This window comes from Cottoperca gobio, chromosome 10 (assembly GCF_900634415.1).
Source record: "Cottoperca gobio chromosome 10, fCotGob3.1, whole genome shotgun sequence".
Taxonomy (NCBI): Eukaryota; Metazoa; Chordata; class Actinopteri; order Perciformes; family Bovichtidae; genus Cottoperca; species Cottoperca gobio.
Window position 1 is genome coordinate 14,844,551 of NC_041364.1, and position 16,914 is coordinate 14,861,464.

The 16,914-nt window shown below is 38.4% G+C and overlaps 2 protein-coding genes across 2 annotated transcripts; one reads left to right on the top strand and one right to left on the bottom strand.

Moving 5' to 3' along the window:
- Positions 1–1,892: 1,892 nt before the first annotated feature.
- LOC115014223 (NACHT, LRR and PYD domains-containing protein 1b allele 2-like) lies at positions 1,893–12,196 on the bottom strand. The gene is made up of 11 exons (XM_029440922.1): positions 11,738–12,196; positions 10,700–10,723; positions 9,990–10,233; positions 9,592–9,655; positions 9,249–9,352; positions 8,860–9,074; positions 8,529–8,779; positions 8,288–8,416; positions 7,268–7,397; positions 7,090–7,128; positions 1,893–2,958 (listed from the first exon to the last, which is right to left on the bottom strand). Exons 1-11 carry the CDS (start codon positions 12,081–12,083, stop codon positions 2,678–2,680), a joined length of 1,827 nt encoding a protein of 608 aa, XP_029296782.1. The 5' UTR covers positions 12,084–12,196; the 3' UTR covers positions 1,893–2,677.
- Positions 12,197–15,436: 3,240 nt separating this feature from the next.
- Positions 15,437–16,200, top strand: LOC115014939 (gastrotropin-like). Its single transcript, XM_029442092.1, has 4 exons — positions 15,437–15,503; positions 15,600–15,760; positions 15,872–15,961; positions 16,113–16,200. The coding sequence occupies exons 1-4, from the start codon at positions 15,437–15,439 to the stop codon at positions 16,170–16,172; spliced, it is 378 nt and encodes a 125-aa protein (XP_029297952.1). The 3' UTR covers positions 16,173–16,200.
- Positions 16,201–16,914: the final 714 nt, after the last annotated feature.

The window sequence follows — 16,914 nt, forward strand, 5'->3', positions numbered from 1 at the left end:
GTCGCCTCCTGTTGTGGTAATCAGCGGCACACAGGTCACTCAGACATGTGTGCCCACCTTTCATGTCCCCTACGCCTTTGCAACTTCGGCTAACTCCTTCTTCATTCCCATGGGTTTCATGCTTTGTGCCTACTTGTGCTTGTGCTTTGTGCCTATTGAATCTTTAAGGCTGCCCAGAGACAAGCGAGGTGGATCCATGCAGTCGATCACCAGACTGGGCAGCTTCAGATGAACCCCATGAGGACTGACTCCAGATATTCTCTGAAGAAGGAAAGCAAGGCTGCTAAGACCCTGGGTCTGATCATTGGGGTTTTCCTGTTCTGTTGGCTTCCTTTCTTCTGTGTGAACGTGGTCCATCCACTGAAGGGCTACAGCGTTAGCCCCCTGATACTGGAGGCCTCCACGTGGCTCGGGTATGCTAACTCTTCTCTGAACCCTTTCCTCTATGCTTTATTCAACAAGAACTTCCTTTGTGTATTTGTAGCCATGTTAGACTGTGGGATTTTGGTGAGGCATTTAAGAGCAGGTTTGGATTCTTCACTCTTTGGTATGCAAGCACACACTGTTGTTACCTTGGAGACTATTTCAAGATGATAATTTTAGATTAGCTCGATAAAGCGAGACAATTTCTTGTTGGGAGTGTTAGTCTGTTTAGTTTTGCCATAACCAATCAGTAGAGAGTTACTGGTAGTACAGCAGATATCCTGAGTTACAGTCCAGAATGTGGGCAAAACTCCAAAAACACTGGATCCTACATTTCCCATAATGCAATTTGATAGCATCTTTCATTAGACTCTTCCATTCTGGTAAATGCCCACGTCTTTCAAACTGCACTCCCCCAGACATAACCCTGGTACATTACCAGGGTACATTTTTTCCATCTTTGGAGAGCTCCCTTCAGAATCACAGAAGATATTATACAACTGCGTAACAGGGTGAAGAGTAGTAGCTAGGTAGCAAGCTAGTTATCGATAAATGATAGATTCTTAAACTGCAAAGTCTAACAATAGATGACAGGTTTAACAACACTCATTTAACTAAATCAAATAACAGTTGGCTTGTGATATCTTTCAGGTGTTAAAGAATGCAACATCTTTGGTCCTCAACCTTTTTCGTGTCAAGGACCATTAATTGTTTATAAATTAGGTCACAGACCCCCATTTGATAAGATTTTGCTTCAGGAAAATATTTTGGTTGTTAGATATGATTAAGACCAGAATTCTCTCCACAATTATTAAACAGTTGAGGACATAACTGTGGAGGAAGTGAAATCGATGATCAGAATAGTCACTTTTATGACTCTTGCGGACATTGCAAACAAGCCAACTCTGGGTTGTATCAATGAAGATCCAATGGAACATCAACAACGCCGTCTCCGCCTGTGAGCATGTTGACACCAACATGGTAGCTTGCTCTTTAAGCACAGGCCACCAACTACTTCATTTTTCTTTACTTTTGTAATCAGCCAAGGAGCCAAGGGTCATACAAAAACCAGAAACTACGTGAATGATATGTTCCTTCACAGACATTCTCTCCACAACTGGTAAAGATAAAACTTCCTGGCACACCAGTGGCCATTTTTCCCTTTTCACTTTGTAAAAAGTAATTTTTTATCTGTACGGAGCTTCCCAAAAATGTTCTCTTATTTGAAAAAAGATTAGACTTTCAAACCCTGAGTCGACTGAGTTGTGGAGAAACATTTAATTTGACCCTTCTTGCTTTCTGTGTTTGTTTTTATACGAACCTTGAACTCAATATACTGTATATATTGTGATAATTCTGTAGCATTAACCTGTGTAATGCTTTGTATGAATACTGTCACTACATACAATTAACATGTTAGGAATATCAAAGTGATACCAGAGGAGATTAAAAAATACTATCAAGCAGAGAAAGTTTAATAAAAACATTTTATTGTTATCTGATTACAAAATCATGTTATTGGAAACAAACTGTAATTCAAATAAATGTTAGTAGTGATTGTAATTAGATTTTAAATCACTTCCCTTTATCTTGTAGATTTATTACTCAAAACAACAAAAACAAATCAGTGCTTCATTTTAAAAGTGAAATTAATCCTGGAGACTAATCTTACATTCATTAGATTCCTATTGGAATGAATGCAGTGTATTGTCTACATTTACACACCCTGCAGAAACAGATTCAGTTTCAGTCCAAACAACAAATATATACAATTATCACTCTTTTTTTTATATAAGTTTTGTTCTTCTGATTCTCCTGGTATCTGGCTCTTTCACTGAAAACAGCAGTTTTGGAAACTGTGGGTATATTGAGTGACACCCTTACTATGATTATATTCATTGTTAATAAAAAATATATTAATTAGTGCATCTTTGTTTAAATACTATAAATAGATATAAATAGAAAACATATTATAACATAACATATTTGGCACATGTGTCTTTATTTTCTCGGTCCACAATGCATCAGCTGCGGGGATGAGTGTGGATTTATTTACTTAAACACTGCAGGAACACCAAAATACAATATCACCGCTATCAGATTACTGTTTAAAATGATATTTCACGGGTCAATACACTTCAAACATTTGATGTCAAATAATAACATAATAAAAGTCCCTCTAGCTTAAGCACTATACAGGGGCTGAAAGCCTGAAATACAAATAAGATCAAGATCTGGGACGGACCTTACCTGGCTAAACAGGTAGGCCAGAGACCAGCCCCAGCTCAGCATACAGTGTAGGGTCTCTGCTTTGAAGACTAATCATTATCTTCCAGCTGGCTTCGCGTCCTTTCTTCATGACCATGTCAACGAGGCAGCGTGCCCTGTCTGCACTGGTTTTGTTCTCCTGAATTATCGAATCTTTCTCCCCCACATTCAAGACTTGATCCTTTAAAAGGTCATCCAGCAGCTGATTAATCAGTTCTCTGGACATTTTCTCCACAAGTTTAGGCCTCACTCTGGCAAGTTCCAGTTCTGTAAGAATAAAGTGAAGAAACAAAAACTCCAATATTGTGGTGCTGTAACGTGATCCATGATACACACTTTAAATACATTTTGTTACACTGTAATAGTAGTATGGCCCATGATTAAAAGAATACTTCACCCCTAAACTATCCATCCATCCATCCATCCATCCATCCATCCATCATCTACCGCTTATCCGGGATCGGGTCACGGGGGCAGCAGGTCCAGTAAGGAACCCCAAACTTCCCTTCTCCGGGCCACATCCTCCAGCTCCGACTGGGAGATCCCGAGGCTTTCCCAGGCCAGTGAGGAGATATAATCTCTCCACCGAGTCCTAGGTCTTCCCCGGGGTCTCCTCTCTTCTGGACGTGCCTGGAACACCTCCCTAGGGAGGCGCCCAGGTGGTATCCTTACTAGATGCCTGAACCACCTCAACTGGCTCCTTTCAACGTAAAGGAGCAGCGGCTCTACTCCGAGTCTCTCACGGATTGCTGAGCTTCTCACCCTATCTCTAAGGGAGACGCCAGCCACCCGTCTGAGAAAACCCATTTTGGCCGCTTGTACCCGTGATCTCGTTCTTTTGGTCATGACCCAGCCTTCATGACCATAGGTGAGGGTAGGAACGAAGATCGACCGGTAGATCGAGAGCTTTGCCTTCTGGCTCAGCTCTCTTTTCGTCACAACGGTGCGGTAAAGCAACTGCAGTACCGCCCCCGCTGCTCCGATTCTCCGGCCAATCTCTCGCTCCATCGTCCCCTCACTCGCGAACAAGACCCCGAGGTACTTGAACTCCTTCACTTGGGGTAAGGGCTCATTCCCTACCCGGACTAGGCAATCCACCGGTTTCCTGCTGAGAGCCATGGCCTCAGATTTGGAGGTGCTGATCCTCATCCCAACCGCCTCACACTGGGCTGCAAACCGATCCAGTGACTGTTGAAGGTCACAGACCGATGAATGCCATCAGGACCACATCATCTACAAAGAGCAGCGATGAGATCCTTAGGCCACCGAACTGCAACCCCTCTCCTCCACAACTACGCCTCGATATCCTATCCATGAAAATCACGAACAGGATTGGTGATAAAGCGAAGCCCTGGCGGAGGCCAACAGCCACTGGTAATGAGTCCGACTTACTGCCGAGTATCCGGACACAACTGTCACTTTGGGCGTACAGGGATTGGATGGCCCTCAGAAGTGACCCCTTCACCCCATACTCCCGCAGCACCTCCCACAGTATCACCCGGGGGACCCGGTCATACGCCTTCTCCAGATCCACAAAACACATGTAGACCGGATGGGCGTACTCCCAGGTTGGCACACACTCTCTGGTCCCCCTTTTTGAATACCTAAACTATCATTTGTAAATCTATTACTCCCCCCGTGTTCCCTTGAATTCTTGAAGAAAACATAGTTTTTCTCGCATGTCTTCACAGGGAATGAAGAATCCAAAAGCAGAGAAATATCTTGATGAATTTAAACAAACACTTTTTGCATTATCGCTAAAAACCTTACGATTATAGATTATAGATTGATCGAAATGGGCTTACATAGCTTACCGGTAGCCTGCCACTGCCGGAATCGAACAACAGAACTGGAAAATCCTCCTACTTCCCTGAATTCACTGTGTGGCAACATTTTTGTGTTGTTGAAAAGAAACTACAGTTCAGGATCTGGCGGCTTTTTGCAGGTAAACGTAAGCTGTTGTTGTAAAATACCCTCTGCTATCTAGTGGCTCTTCTTTTTGTTTTTGTGTAGCCTACAGTTTGTTCACTGGATAAATAAGTTATTGTTATTACATTTTAAATAAATTATTAAAATTTGACCATATGGCTACTCAAAACCATATGATGGATATATCAGCTTGATACCATGTAGCCTATCTTTGTAAATGTAAATGACAGTAAAACCAATGATTTGTAAATCTAAACTCGTACAATGGCAGAGCTGTCAATGCTGGTTCAATGTGTAATTCCGAGCTATCTGCGCCAAAGACATAAGGGGGCAGTATTTCACCTCTAAACTGGGTCCATACCAGGGGTAGCCAACGCGGTGCCCTCGGGCACTTGGTTGCCCGCAGGGACCACGTGAGTCGCCCGCAGGACATGTTCTAAAAATAGCACTAGTCACCATGAAGCTCCGTCTAAAATTTGTATTTAATTGTTTAGCTGTTTAAAAAAAATAAAATGAACTCGGACCCTGTCTGGGGTCAGAGTTAAACAAAATCTCCATTTCCCTTCTTGTTGAGACAAGCTAGCGGGAGCAGCTACGGTGGGGCGCTAGGTGCATGTTTTACGCTAAACATGGCAGAAAAGCGAAAGAAAACAAACTATTTTCACAATGATCGGGAGGAAGAATTATGATTTACAACAGTGAAAGACACGTGTGTATGTCTCATTTGCGGGGTGACGGCAAAGCGGCACATTGTGGAGGCACTTCGGTACGTGTCACAAAGCTACCATGCTAACTACCTACCTAACTAACTAACTACCACCTGCAGCACTGCGGGCAGAACAAGCCGTGAGTTAAAGGCAGCTTTGAGCAGCAGCATCTCTTCTCACGAGGCCGGAGAACAAGTCACAGAAAGCATCAGAAGCTTCATTGAGAGCTGCACATTTTAAATAAAGTACAAGAAAGCCTTTTCGGAGGGAGAGGTCTTGAAAGGTGCGATGATGTTATTGAAAACACTGTTCTGACGAGAAGAAAGGTTCTTATGTGATCTCCACTCTCTGATGTTACAAAGTTAGTGGTTTGGACTAACAGGATATGATTTGAAGATGTGACAGTTTCCTAAGAAATGTTACAGAAGTGATACTTTGTACTAAAATATAACCGGTGTGATTTTGAACTAATGTTCAAATGTTTATTCATACAAAACTGTCAAAGATATTTACAAAAATATCAGAGATGTGATAACTGACTTTCAAATGTTGAAATAGATTGAGAACATAAATAAATAATGTTGCATGTTTAAATATATGTGTTTCCTACCTGGTAAATCATTGTTAATAATCATTGTGAGGAATAATTAACATTAACATGTGATTAGACAGTCTCTTCACATATATTCATATTTATTATTATTATTAATGATAATATTATCATTAAAGGTGAACCGTGCAACTATGTTATTCAGGAAGTTTGTATCAAAGTGTTTTTGTTTTACTCCTGTGTGATGCCTGTCAGTCAGTCAGTGGGTGGTTTTCTCGTTTCTGCCACTTTGAATGTAATCCAATAGACAAACTATAAAACAGACACAGAACATGGCTGTAATATTTACAAGGCGAGTCAGACAGCTGTACTTCTTCTCCCTCTGAACTGAGGCAGACTGGAGCTACAGTGACTCACTATCGCCTCTAGAGGAACAAGTGGTATTACAGCCAGGCCGGAGCCGGACTGTCAGTTAGATGCTGATTTCACTAGAAATCTCTGCAACACGACATATAGACGTCTTTGACATAACGTCAACACTGTTACCTCTTCACATTCTGTTGATTATGTTAGTTAATTGTCTTAATGTTTTAAGTTTAAATTCTGGCATATTTTACACATTGAACCTTTAAATGGAATTGAAATCGAATCGTGAATTTGGAGAATCGTGAAACCCATACTATTTAAAAGAAGAATTCTGCATAAACAGTACTCATACGGACAACTAGAGTGCCTGCGCAAGAATGAGGAAGCGTTTTAAATAATTTTTTGCGAAAAATGCATGTTTGGAAAGTAGTAAGCATATGAATAACTGATACTTGGATTATACTGCCCAACATCTTTGAGAGTTTGTAAACAGATGTTTTGATATAATTTTGCTGTTGTTAAACGTGGCCCACATTTACTTCAACTCATCTAGAATTATCAATCCATTTTTGGATTCTTTGTTTACTGTGGAGACATGTGAGAAAACTAAGTTTTCTTCAAGAATTCAACGTAACACGGCGTGAGTATGATGACCATTTTGAGGGTGAAGTATTCCTTTAATGTTACTGTATATTCAGAATCTCAGGTTCTGTCAAAAATACCATAAACTGTAACTGTATTATTGTTCATGGTGTTAAACCATGTAACTGCATTTTATAACATAAGCCTACCTACCAAACCATACCGAGTATAGTTCTTCTTACTACTCATCATACAGTTTCTTACCATACATCAGCTGAATATCCCCAGTGGAATGATAGTCATCTGAAATAAAATGCAGAAAAAACTGAATATGTAACTTTGGTTGATTTAGTGGTTTTATGTATAAAATAGATAAATAAGGGTGTTACATAGGTAGCATAAATACCACACACTAACAGAATGTTATTTTGTGAACACTGACCTCTTCTGATTGTACAGTTCCACAGTGGTCCAGATTCATGTCCGAGTGTGAGCTGGACAGCACTGTCTAGATTTTCAATGAACACTTCAAAGAAGTTTGGGTCACTTTCTTCATATATGAGCTGTAATTTCTGTAAGAAATATATAAAAAGGGAAAAGGAGCGGACTTAGAACTTGTGCCAGGGTCAATTATTTTAATTCACAAGCAATAAGGTAAAGAATTTGTTGATATTCTAATTTATATTGAAGAGATCTTCGGATGGGGGGCCAAAGTTAAATATAGGGGCTGTATTTTACCAAAAAATGCAATTATTAGACATGGTATGTTAAAGGTATTGTTTGACATTTTCTCTACATCCCCTCAGTCCATACAGAACTTGTTAAAAGACCTTCTCCTACACTGCACCCTCAACCTGGAACACGCTACAGCAGGAACTGAGGCTGTCCAGTATGAATAGCCAATCAGCATGTTGCCAACTGACCATCCAATCAGAGGATGTCAAACTGTCCAATTAGGAGCTTTGTTAAACAGTATCCCTAGCCTCGTCAAATAACTTACATTGATGCTTCTATACTTGTTCGCTGCTTAGCATCATAGCTAGGCCAAAGATGATAGAAGCATCAATGTTACAATACAGATAGGAAATGTGTGTGTCCGTCTCTAAGACTTTGGGATGAAGATATTCCTGCGCACATTTTAATTACACATGCACAAAATAGTTCTACAGCTACAAAAACTTCTTACACATATACAAATGATATCTGTGTGCAGAAAACAGTTTGACACATGCACAAACTATTTATACAGTTGCAAAACTATTTCACATGTTATAAGTGGATTTTGGATGTGCTGGCCGGCAGATGTTGTTGTCTTTGGATAGAGTCAGCCAGGTTTCCTTGTTTCCAGTCTCCAAGCTAAGCTAAATGAAGCTAAGATCTCCTGCTGTAGCTTCGTATTATTCCATCATATCTATTTATGAACGACAATTCACTCAATAGTTGAAAAACAGTTCAAATGTACCTCAGGGCAAATTTCTGCACGGTCAATATTGGCTTTGAGGACAAAGTAATCAGACATTTTCAGGGACTTCTCTGGGTATGGCTTTTGGATCGTTCTGTATCCATTGGATAATTCCTTGCTTTTTATTATCTGTGGGGGAAAGAAATACTTTTTTTTTCATCTCAAAGAAGTTTCAAGGTTAAGAAAGTCAACAATGCCATCTGAGTTTTGAATTATAAATCAACATTATGACTGCAATAACCTGTAGTAGAGCAGGATCACGAGGGATCAGATACACATGTAGTGTGAGGAATGTTTTTTTGGTCTCATATATTAACACTTTGCACTTGATTTTCACTGGGAAGCCGGCTCTCATCAGGACTCCTCTTGGAGAGAAAATTGGCTGAGACAACTTGACATGAGATGGTGTGACCTCAGATACTTGTTCCACAATGTCTCCACAGGTATCTATGTGGAGGACCGCAAACCTGCCTAAAAGTGTAGGGTTCTCCTCTGAACAAAAGACAAGCGCATCAAGGTTTTTATAGACATACTATCAAACAAAGGTGTGTTTTTATATGATGTTTGCTTGCCTGTGCAGATCCAGTGTGGCAGAGAAACTTCCTCTAACGTTCCAGCGATGACTGTAATGTCCAGAAGGGGACCTGCAGGAATGTACTGCATGGTTTTCAGTCTCTCCATGTGTTCCTTCCAAGAACCAAAATGGTACTTGAAGCTGATCTTTTCCTTGCAAACCCAACGCAATCCAGAGACGCTGCATTCGAAGTTACCTGCTTCAGACTGCAGGCTAAGTTATGAAAGGGAAAAACAATTATTGTAAGATTAGGTTTTCTTTGCACTGTAATATTGTAAGTCCAACATAAATATTTATTTAGTTGTAAAAATGTACTGAAAAAGGTCTTAGTTTTGTCCTTCGGTGAAAATGTGTTTTCTGTGACAGTATTTGAAGACGTTTTTTTACCTGTAAATTGGAGCATCGTCTGCATCCACACAGTTCACTTCAGGCTCAAGTTTAATCCAGTCACCCTCAGGTGATGTTTCACTTCCAGTGACCATCGCTCTCTTCTTTAAGGGATCAACGAACAACATCGGAAACGGTTTAAATGTCTGATTTACTGTAGATTCACTGTATATATCTTTAACAGTCTTTTAACAGTAGAACACTTAGTTGTTGTTTTTTGTGGCGCGATGAAAATGTCTTTAAAGATGGAAGATACTTTAAATATTCATGTTTTAAATATTGACTCTTCTAGACAATCCAGAAATCCAGAAGTCAATGAGACGCTTTAGACAGCTTTACTCACTTTCCCTTTGACATTCTCCAAACCTCTCTGGGCTTTGACCTTACTCCCCGGCTGCGAAAAATCTCTGAAATGATAAAGGACAACTGATATTGTTTACACATGGTCCTTGCAGTCTGTTTCGTGGATTAATGAAACAAACATTTCGTATTTTTATAGATAAATTAGCCTCACTGATCAAGGCAGGGATGGCAGTGCAACACGTTTGAACAAATGTATGTACAAAAGGTACAAAATGTGTTAGACAGCAATTTGCATTTGAGTTTACGTCGTTGTTTTATTTTATCGTTTTATTCTATTCTAATTAAAATATTTGTTAATACGTGTGTGTAGCCCGGTGGAGTCTACAGCTGCATGTCATTGTGTAATGTTGGATTGAATAATGATAATAAAAGCTCCACCTTGGACCCTGATGATCTGGTATCCATTTCTTAATGATGTTGTAGAAGATGTCTTCGGCTCCATCAATTTTCAGATGACCATCGAAGAGCTCCCACATCTTCTCCTGCGAGGTCGGGAGAGCGCTGATTTTATCATAACTTTCCTTTTGAATAAATCTCTTGGTAAGGAGCTCATCCAAAATGGATTCAACATCCCTCACAGTGTGGATCAGCTGATCTTTAAATGTATCCGCAACGTGCTCTTCTGAGGGAAAATTAAAAGAAAAGAATACCCACTGGTGATTTATCTGAATCATTGCATAATAAGACACATATTTCTTTCTATATTCAAAGTGTATCTGATGAACATTTGCCATATATCACATGAAGATTGTCATTTTGGTTGTTAAATGTGTGTCACATTCTGACTCGCTCTCTGAGTAAGAGGCTAAAACAATACTGATAAATTATATAAAATGACTGGAAACCCAAGTCCTTAGTCTTAGTAGTGTTTGATTGAGAGGAATGATTCTCAAACAGTATACAGTGAGGAAGATCCCAAAGTGATCCTATTTGATACATCAGGCATTAATGGAAATGTATTGACCAAAACAATAACAAAATAACTAGATCAATACACACGTTTAATGTTATATACAAAAACAGTGCAAGTAATTTTTTACAATAGTTCATCAATACAATATGTCTCATAAAACAAAGAAATTACTCACTGGACTGTCCACCTGCGTCCAAAACTGGTAAAAAAATAAGACAACACTGCATTAAATATGTTTGATTTTAAATAGAGACAGTTAGTGCTGACAGACACGTTAAGTCTGGTAAAGCATTGTAAAAGATAGTCAAGAGTTTTGTTTTTTTCTTAGTCTCAACAAAGGTGCTGGACTGAAACCAGCGAATCAATGTCGGTACTGTTTCTTTTTTCAGAAATGGTTTTAAAGCAGGAAACAAACATTTTACATATTCAGAACATTGAATAAGAGAAGCCGCCAGGGGATATTAAGCAGAGCCCAAAAAGGGTAAAATACAATATAAATTAATAAAAAAGAATAATATACATTTTACATATAAATAAAAAATAAAAAGGGAAGTCATTTTTTTGTTCTGTTTTTAAATAGACTATACCTTTAAAATAAAATACAAATTAATAATGAATAAATACATTTTGAGGGTGACAAATACAATGTTGAGTAAGAAGTGTTTTCATATATTGTTGGGTTTCTTTAAAAAGTATATATTTAACTTTAGTAAATTTGCTCTTGTTCCTTCCTTATAAATATTACCCTTTGAAGGAATGTGCAATGTGGCGAACTACATTTTCATTATGACACAAACAATTGAGCAAAATTATATAAAGGTGTGTCAACAGGTTATGAGCATAGGTTCAGTGATTGGCCTTTTTATTGCCATTCATATTGTGCTCTTAATTCTCTTATTATTGACCATTTGTGATAAATAAATAACTATGATGTGCAGGCTGCGTGGAAGGAAAAAAGGTTACATTTATCTCAAAAAGAGAGAGGGGGGGAATAAGAAATAAGTGATCGCTATAAAGTGAAAGTGAAAATATTTTGCAAGTCAAATGTTCCAGTTGCGACCCGGACGTTTAGGCCTATGAATCCACACATCCATTTGTTTTTTTGTTATTACTGTAAGTAAGTAATGCATTGTCCCTAATTAAGGGATTAAATTATCTGCAACCAGATACATTTTCATGTTATACTTATTCTGCACGTATGTAAAAACGTTACCTAGTCTGTCTGCCTCGCCGTGGCAGCCAATCTCCTTCAGTATCTCTGCACTCTCTGACAGAGCACCCTCCTCGGAGAAAGTTGAAACCAGAATGTCTCCGATCCCTCTGATGTCTCGATCATGGTAAAGTCTCCTCAGGTGTTTCCTCAAACGTCCAGTCTCTTTTTTGCACTGCAGCAGGAAGCAGAAGGACCATAGGTCATTCGGCCTCAGTTGCTCCAGCGTGTTTTCCAAAGCATTGGAGGCCATTTCACACAAACGTAAACGTCCCAGACTAAAGCCGTCGAGAGTCCGTGTTCTGCCAGTCCGTGAATCTCCACCGCTAGGATAACAGCTGAAGAGCATACAGGAAGACACTTATGGTACCTTCACATGCTGTTGGAAATACAACAATCATTTCAGTTATCTCCAGCAAAGTGGTACACAAGCTAAGGCTACTTAAAACATGTCTGTCTGTCTGTCTGTCTGTCGGACTCTATGTGGCATAAATCTGGGTTCTGGATCGGATTGGATTTTTTTCAGAATCGTTTTTAAAGCAGCAAACAAACATATTAAATATATTTTTTAATTGAATAAGTGAAGGTGCCAGGGGATATTAGGCAGAGCTCAAAAAGGGTAAAATACAATATAAAATAATTAACAATTTAAAAAATATGTATACATTTTTAACCGAAGGGAGTAAACCAGTTGAAGGGCCACAGGGGCCCATTGTTGATCTCATGCTTTCAAAATATGGCTCTGATAGTTTAAAACATTTACAAGAATGGTGTGATGAATGTGATTTCCCGACAGTAGGGTTGTTAAGTACGGCACAGATAGTCAAACTAGGCATGATTTCCAATGTTATTGTATACTATTTTAATTCTGCTATTTTTATAATGGTACTTCAGACTCATTTACATCACCACTGTGATTATTGTACTGTAAATGCTCTTATTCTGTCTAATCTTGTACTAATTGTTATGTTGTTGCTGTGAAGCACTTTGGGCTGCAATTCTTGTATGAAAGGTGCTATACAAATAAAGCTTAAAGCCAATTATTTCCCTTTTTATTTCTATGTAAAATGTATATTTTTTTATTATTAATTAATAAATAATAATAATAATAATAATAATAATAATAATAATAATAATAATAATAATAATAACTATAAATATAGACTGAATAAATACATTTTGAGGGTGACAAATACAATATTGAGTAAGAAGTGTTTTCATATATTGTTGGGTTTATTTAAAAAGTATATATTTAACTTTAGTAAATTTGTTCTTATAAATTTAGAACATGGTAAACACAAAATAAATTCAGGAAGGATACGGTCAACAACAGCCGTTACTCTTCTCAGAATGATTTATGTGCATATATTTAAAAAAAAAAAATGTTTTACCTGCAACACTATAATAACAATACACTGATGATTGACAGAATACCATGTCATGTCTGTACGCTAAGTATGATGCAACAACCTGCCACTGGTGACCTTAGCTTAGCATAAAGAAACAGCTAGCATGGCTCCGTCGAAAGCTAACAAAAACAGTTTAGCAGCATCTCTGACACATTTACATTTCTCACAAGTTGTTGAATCCATACAAAAACCAAAGTGGACAATTTGCCACAAAGCTACAGCTGGCAGTAGTTTTGTTTGTTTCCACAATAACATTTACAATTACCATCGTTTTAGCTCACGGCTAGAGTATTTTGAAAATCCACAGATAGGCCTTCCATTCTTTGTGTTTGTCTAGTTGTATATTGCATCACATTACAGGTCATCTTCTCCAGAGCGACTTACAGTGAACTAACTACAGGGACAGTCTCCTGTCTATCACCACCCTTGTAAAATTCTAAACTTCTTGTGACATGCATTTCAATACTGTAACGTTAGCATATGAACCCGGCATCATTGAATCTCGTTTTTATGTAATAGCACCTGCTATAAACAAAGCAGCCCCCTGGAGCTGCTTTGCGTCATTATTGGTCAACCAGTGCATAGAATTGCTGTTATTAACATAATAACAGCTTATTTATAGCTAATAGTTGAATTTGTATTCTATTGTTTCTGTATGTTGCACTTATGTAGCACTTCAAACTGGCTTATTTGAAGACAGTGTTCACTTATACGATTGTACCTATTTGAAGCTATTGTACTTACAAGATTTCTTGCCTGTTCAGAGTTGTATCCCCATGATTGTTTGCATTTTTTGTACGTCGCTTTGGATAAAAGCATCAGCTAAATGAACTGTAATGTAATAACGTTGTTGTTTAAAGCCGTTAAAACCAGTATGTTAGTTGGTCAAATATTAGCCTTCCCTGTCCTGAGCCGCCGCCTGAAGCTAATTGGTTGCTGGCTCAAGAGACTTATTTAACAAGTGTTATCAATCTTCGCATCGAGCTAACTCCACTTTGTTCACTCACAGGGAATATTTCTATAGGGAGGATTGTACAGCTGTTAAAAGATCCTACAGCTCCCAATGATACTGATTTTAATGTTGCAGATGAAACCTGAGTATTAGGTTTAAGAATGAATGTCTTTGTTATAATCGTGCTTTGATTGTGTGTCATGGATGAAGGAATGCATGGTTCCTTCATGCATGCATGCTAAAATATACAGTATGGTCTCTTGGCTCAAGACTCACATATGGATGAAGCTGGATCAATCTGAAATGAAGAACAAAGACAAACAGGTTTGATACATGGCCGATAGCACAACAGTTTTTCACCCAGCGTGTTAGAGAGACTGACTGTCCATTCCACTCCCAGTTAGAGAAAGTAAATAAAAGGTTTTCTGAACCTGCGGGCTCTAATTAGCAGAGTAGCTGATACTTGAATAAAAGCACAGTGTTTTCACAAACATGTGTTCAACTCCTCTTCCAGCTGAACGAGAGGTGGCTCTGCTGAAAAGGACCTTTCAGACAAAACAAGTCATTCACATATAGTGACTTGAACAGCTGTATAATATTGTATATTGAAAGATTTTCACTATTGTATCTGACATTTTATAGACCATACAATTAGTCGATTAATCGGGAAAAGAATCAGCAATAGCCAATAATAAAAATAATAATCATTAGTTGCAGCCCTCCGCAAGACTGACTGATAAGAGAACTGCAAATTGCTCAACCACCTACTTGTGGTTATTTTTATTGTAAGCAGGAATGTGCTGGTGGGGGTTTATTTCTTACATGAATTGGTTTTAACTTTTTCTAAGCAGTTTTTACTCCTGTGCTAACTTCAATTCAAGGAGGTTACTTTCTCATTTGAAGTTATTAATCACTGCTGAACCTCAAATAAAGAAAGAAAAAAAAGAAACATAAAGCTGAAAACACATGCATGACGTCTCTATAAAAGATGCTGATAACTCATACGAAGACATACTGTAGTAGCATTTTACTGCATCATACATGCTTAAACTTGCAGAGTGATTGAAAAACCGGGAGTGGGCACAGGAAACACCTTCTGGAATTTTAGCTAAATTACATCATTGTAGCACAAAACAATGTGACAATGCGTCTTGGAAAAACACAGCTGACATTTTTTACACACACATGTGGGGCTGACACATGATGAAGTGCATGAGAGGAAGAGGAAGAGGTGGGTATGGAAGCAGCTTAAAAAGAACATAAAGTATCTGCAGCAGGCCACGCCTTCTTTTTTTTGTCTTATAAACTCATCCCACACTTCGTCTCTCCTCTTTCACCATCATGTCTTTCACTGGGAAATATGAGACGGAGAGTCAAAACCACTATGAGGAGTTTCTGGAAGCACTTGGTATTAGGATTTTCTTTATTCATACATAAGTCATAAATTGACAAATGGTCATTCATTTAAACTTCTGCATTTGTTATCTCACCTGCTCTCTCACAGGGCTTCTCAATGTCAAGACGGACCACAAAGTGGTAACGGAGGTGCTTCAGGGTGGGAACGAATTCACCTGGACACAAACCATTCCAGGCTTCACCTGGTCCAATAATTTCACCGTTGGTCAGGAATGTGAGCTGTCGACAATGAAGGGTGAAAAGTTTAAGGTGAGTTTATAACAGGTACTGGAGAAAATTATCATTTAACTGCAAATTTGCGACATATTCACGACTTGTCATGAAGCGAGCTCATTGGACATTTCCCTCTGTGACCTGTAGGCTCTTGTCAATAAGGACGGCGAAAAGATTTCAGTTCAGTTTCCTCAGTACCGCTTCACAGCAGAGATGATTGAGGATAAACTGGTTATGGTAAGAGAAGTAAACACTTCACATGTGCTTAAGCAATGAAACTCTGACCCCATAATACTCACTGAGACCAGCTCTCTTTTCAACAACCTGAATATAAAAGGCAGTTTGTTATATTTTCATCACAAATCATCTTTATCTTTGTGTCCTCCAGAATTGCATAACTCCAGGGGAGGAGGGTGTGACTTTCAAAAGAATTAGCAAAAGAATCTAATGCTGCGAGACTCAACATGCTTCAATGGAAAAGAGGCTGCATGCGAGAAGTAAAACGCATTATGAAAATGATTGCTCCAAATGCTGAAGCAAGAGAAATAAAGAACTGTGTTTTGATGTTTTACTTTCAAATCTAACTTAGTGGTGAATATATGTACTGTGTTTGTACAAGGATGAAATAGTGTACCTGTAACAGTTTCCATGTTTGATCTGAATACTGAAATAAAGCAAGTTTTACCAATCAATCGTTCACTTGTTTCACACCATTCATTCTGGCGCTAAAAACATGTTTTCTTGTACAAATATTCACTGCAAATAAAAGCTACCATTTCACAAGATAAAAACAGATACATCTAAGGATATATGTATTATCATTGGCATTAGAGTTATTTAATGTTTAGAGTTTGAATCCATTTAAACAAACTGATATTTAGATGTGATGCAGACACAACCCGCTAATGTGTGCGGAACAAATAAGAGGATCCTGGTATTGTACTATGTGACATCCTCCAGGCATTGTTCTTTATCTCAAATGAGCGGAAAAGACAGTTTACTACTTTGCCAATGGCAGTTATATTTCTTTTGTGTTCACTTATTTAGTTTAAATGGCAGTTTTGATTCAAGTCCACTAGTTTGAATAAACAAGGCAGTTATATTACTTTGTTTGTGTTATGTTGTTTGTCTATTATTGTATTTACCTAAAAGTAAAACACTTAAGTAAGAAGAGACTTCCTTTTATGGTT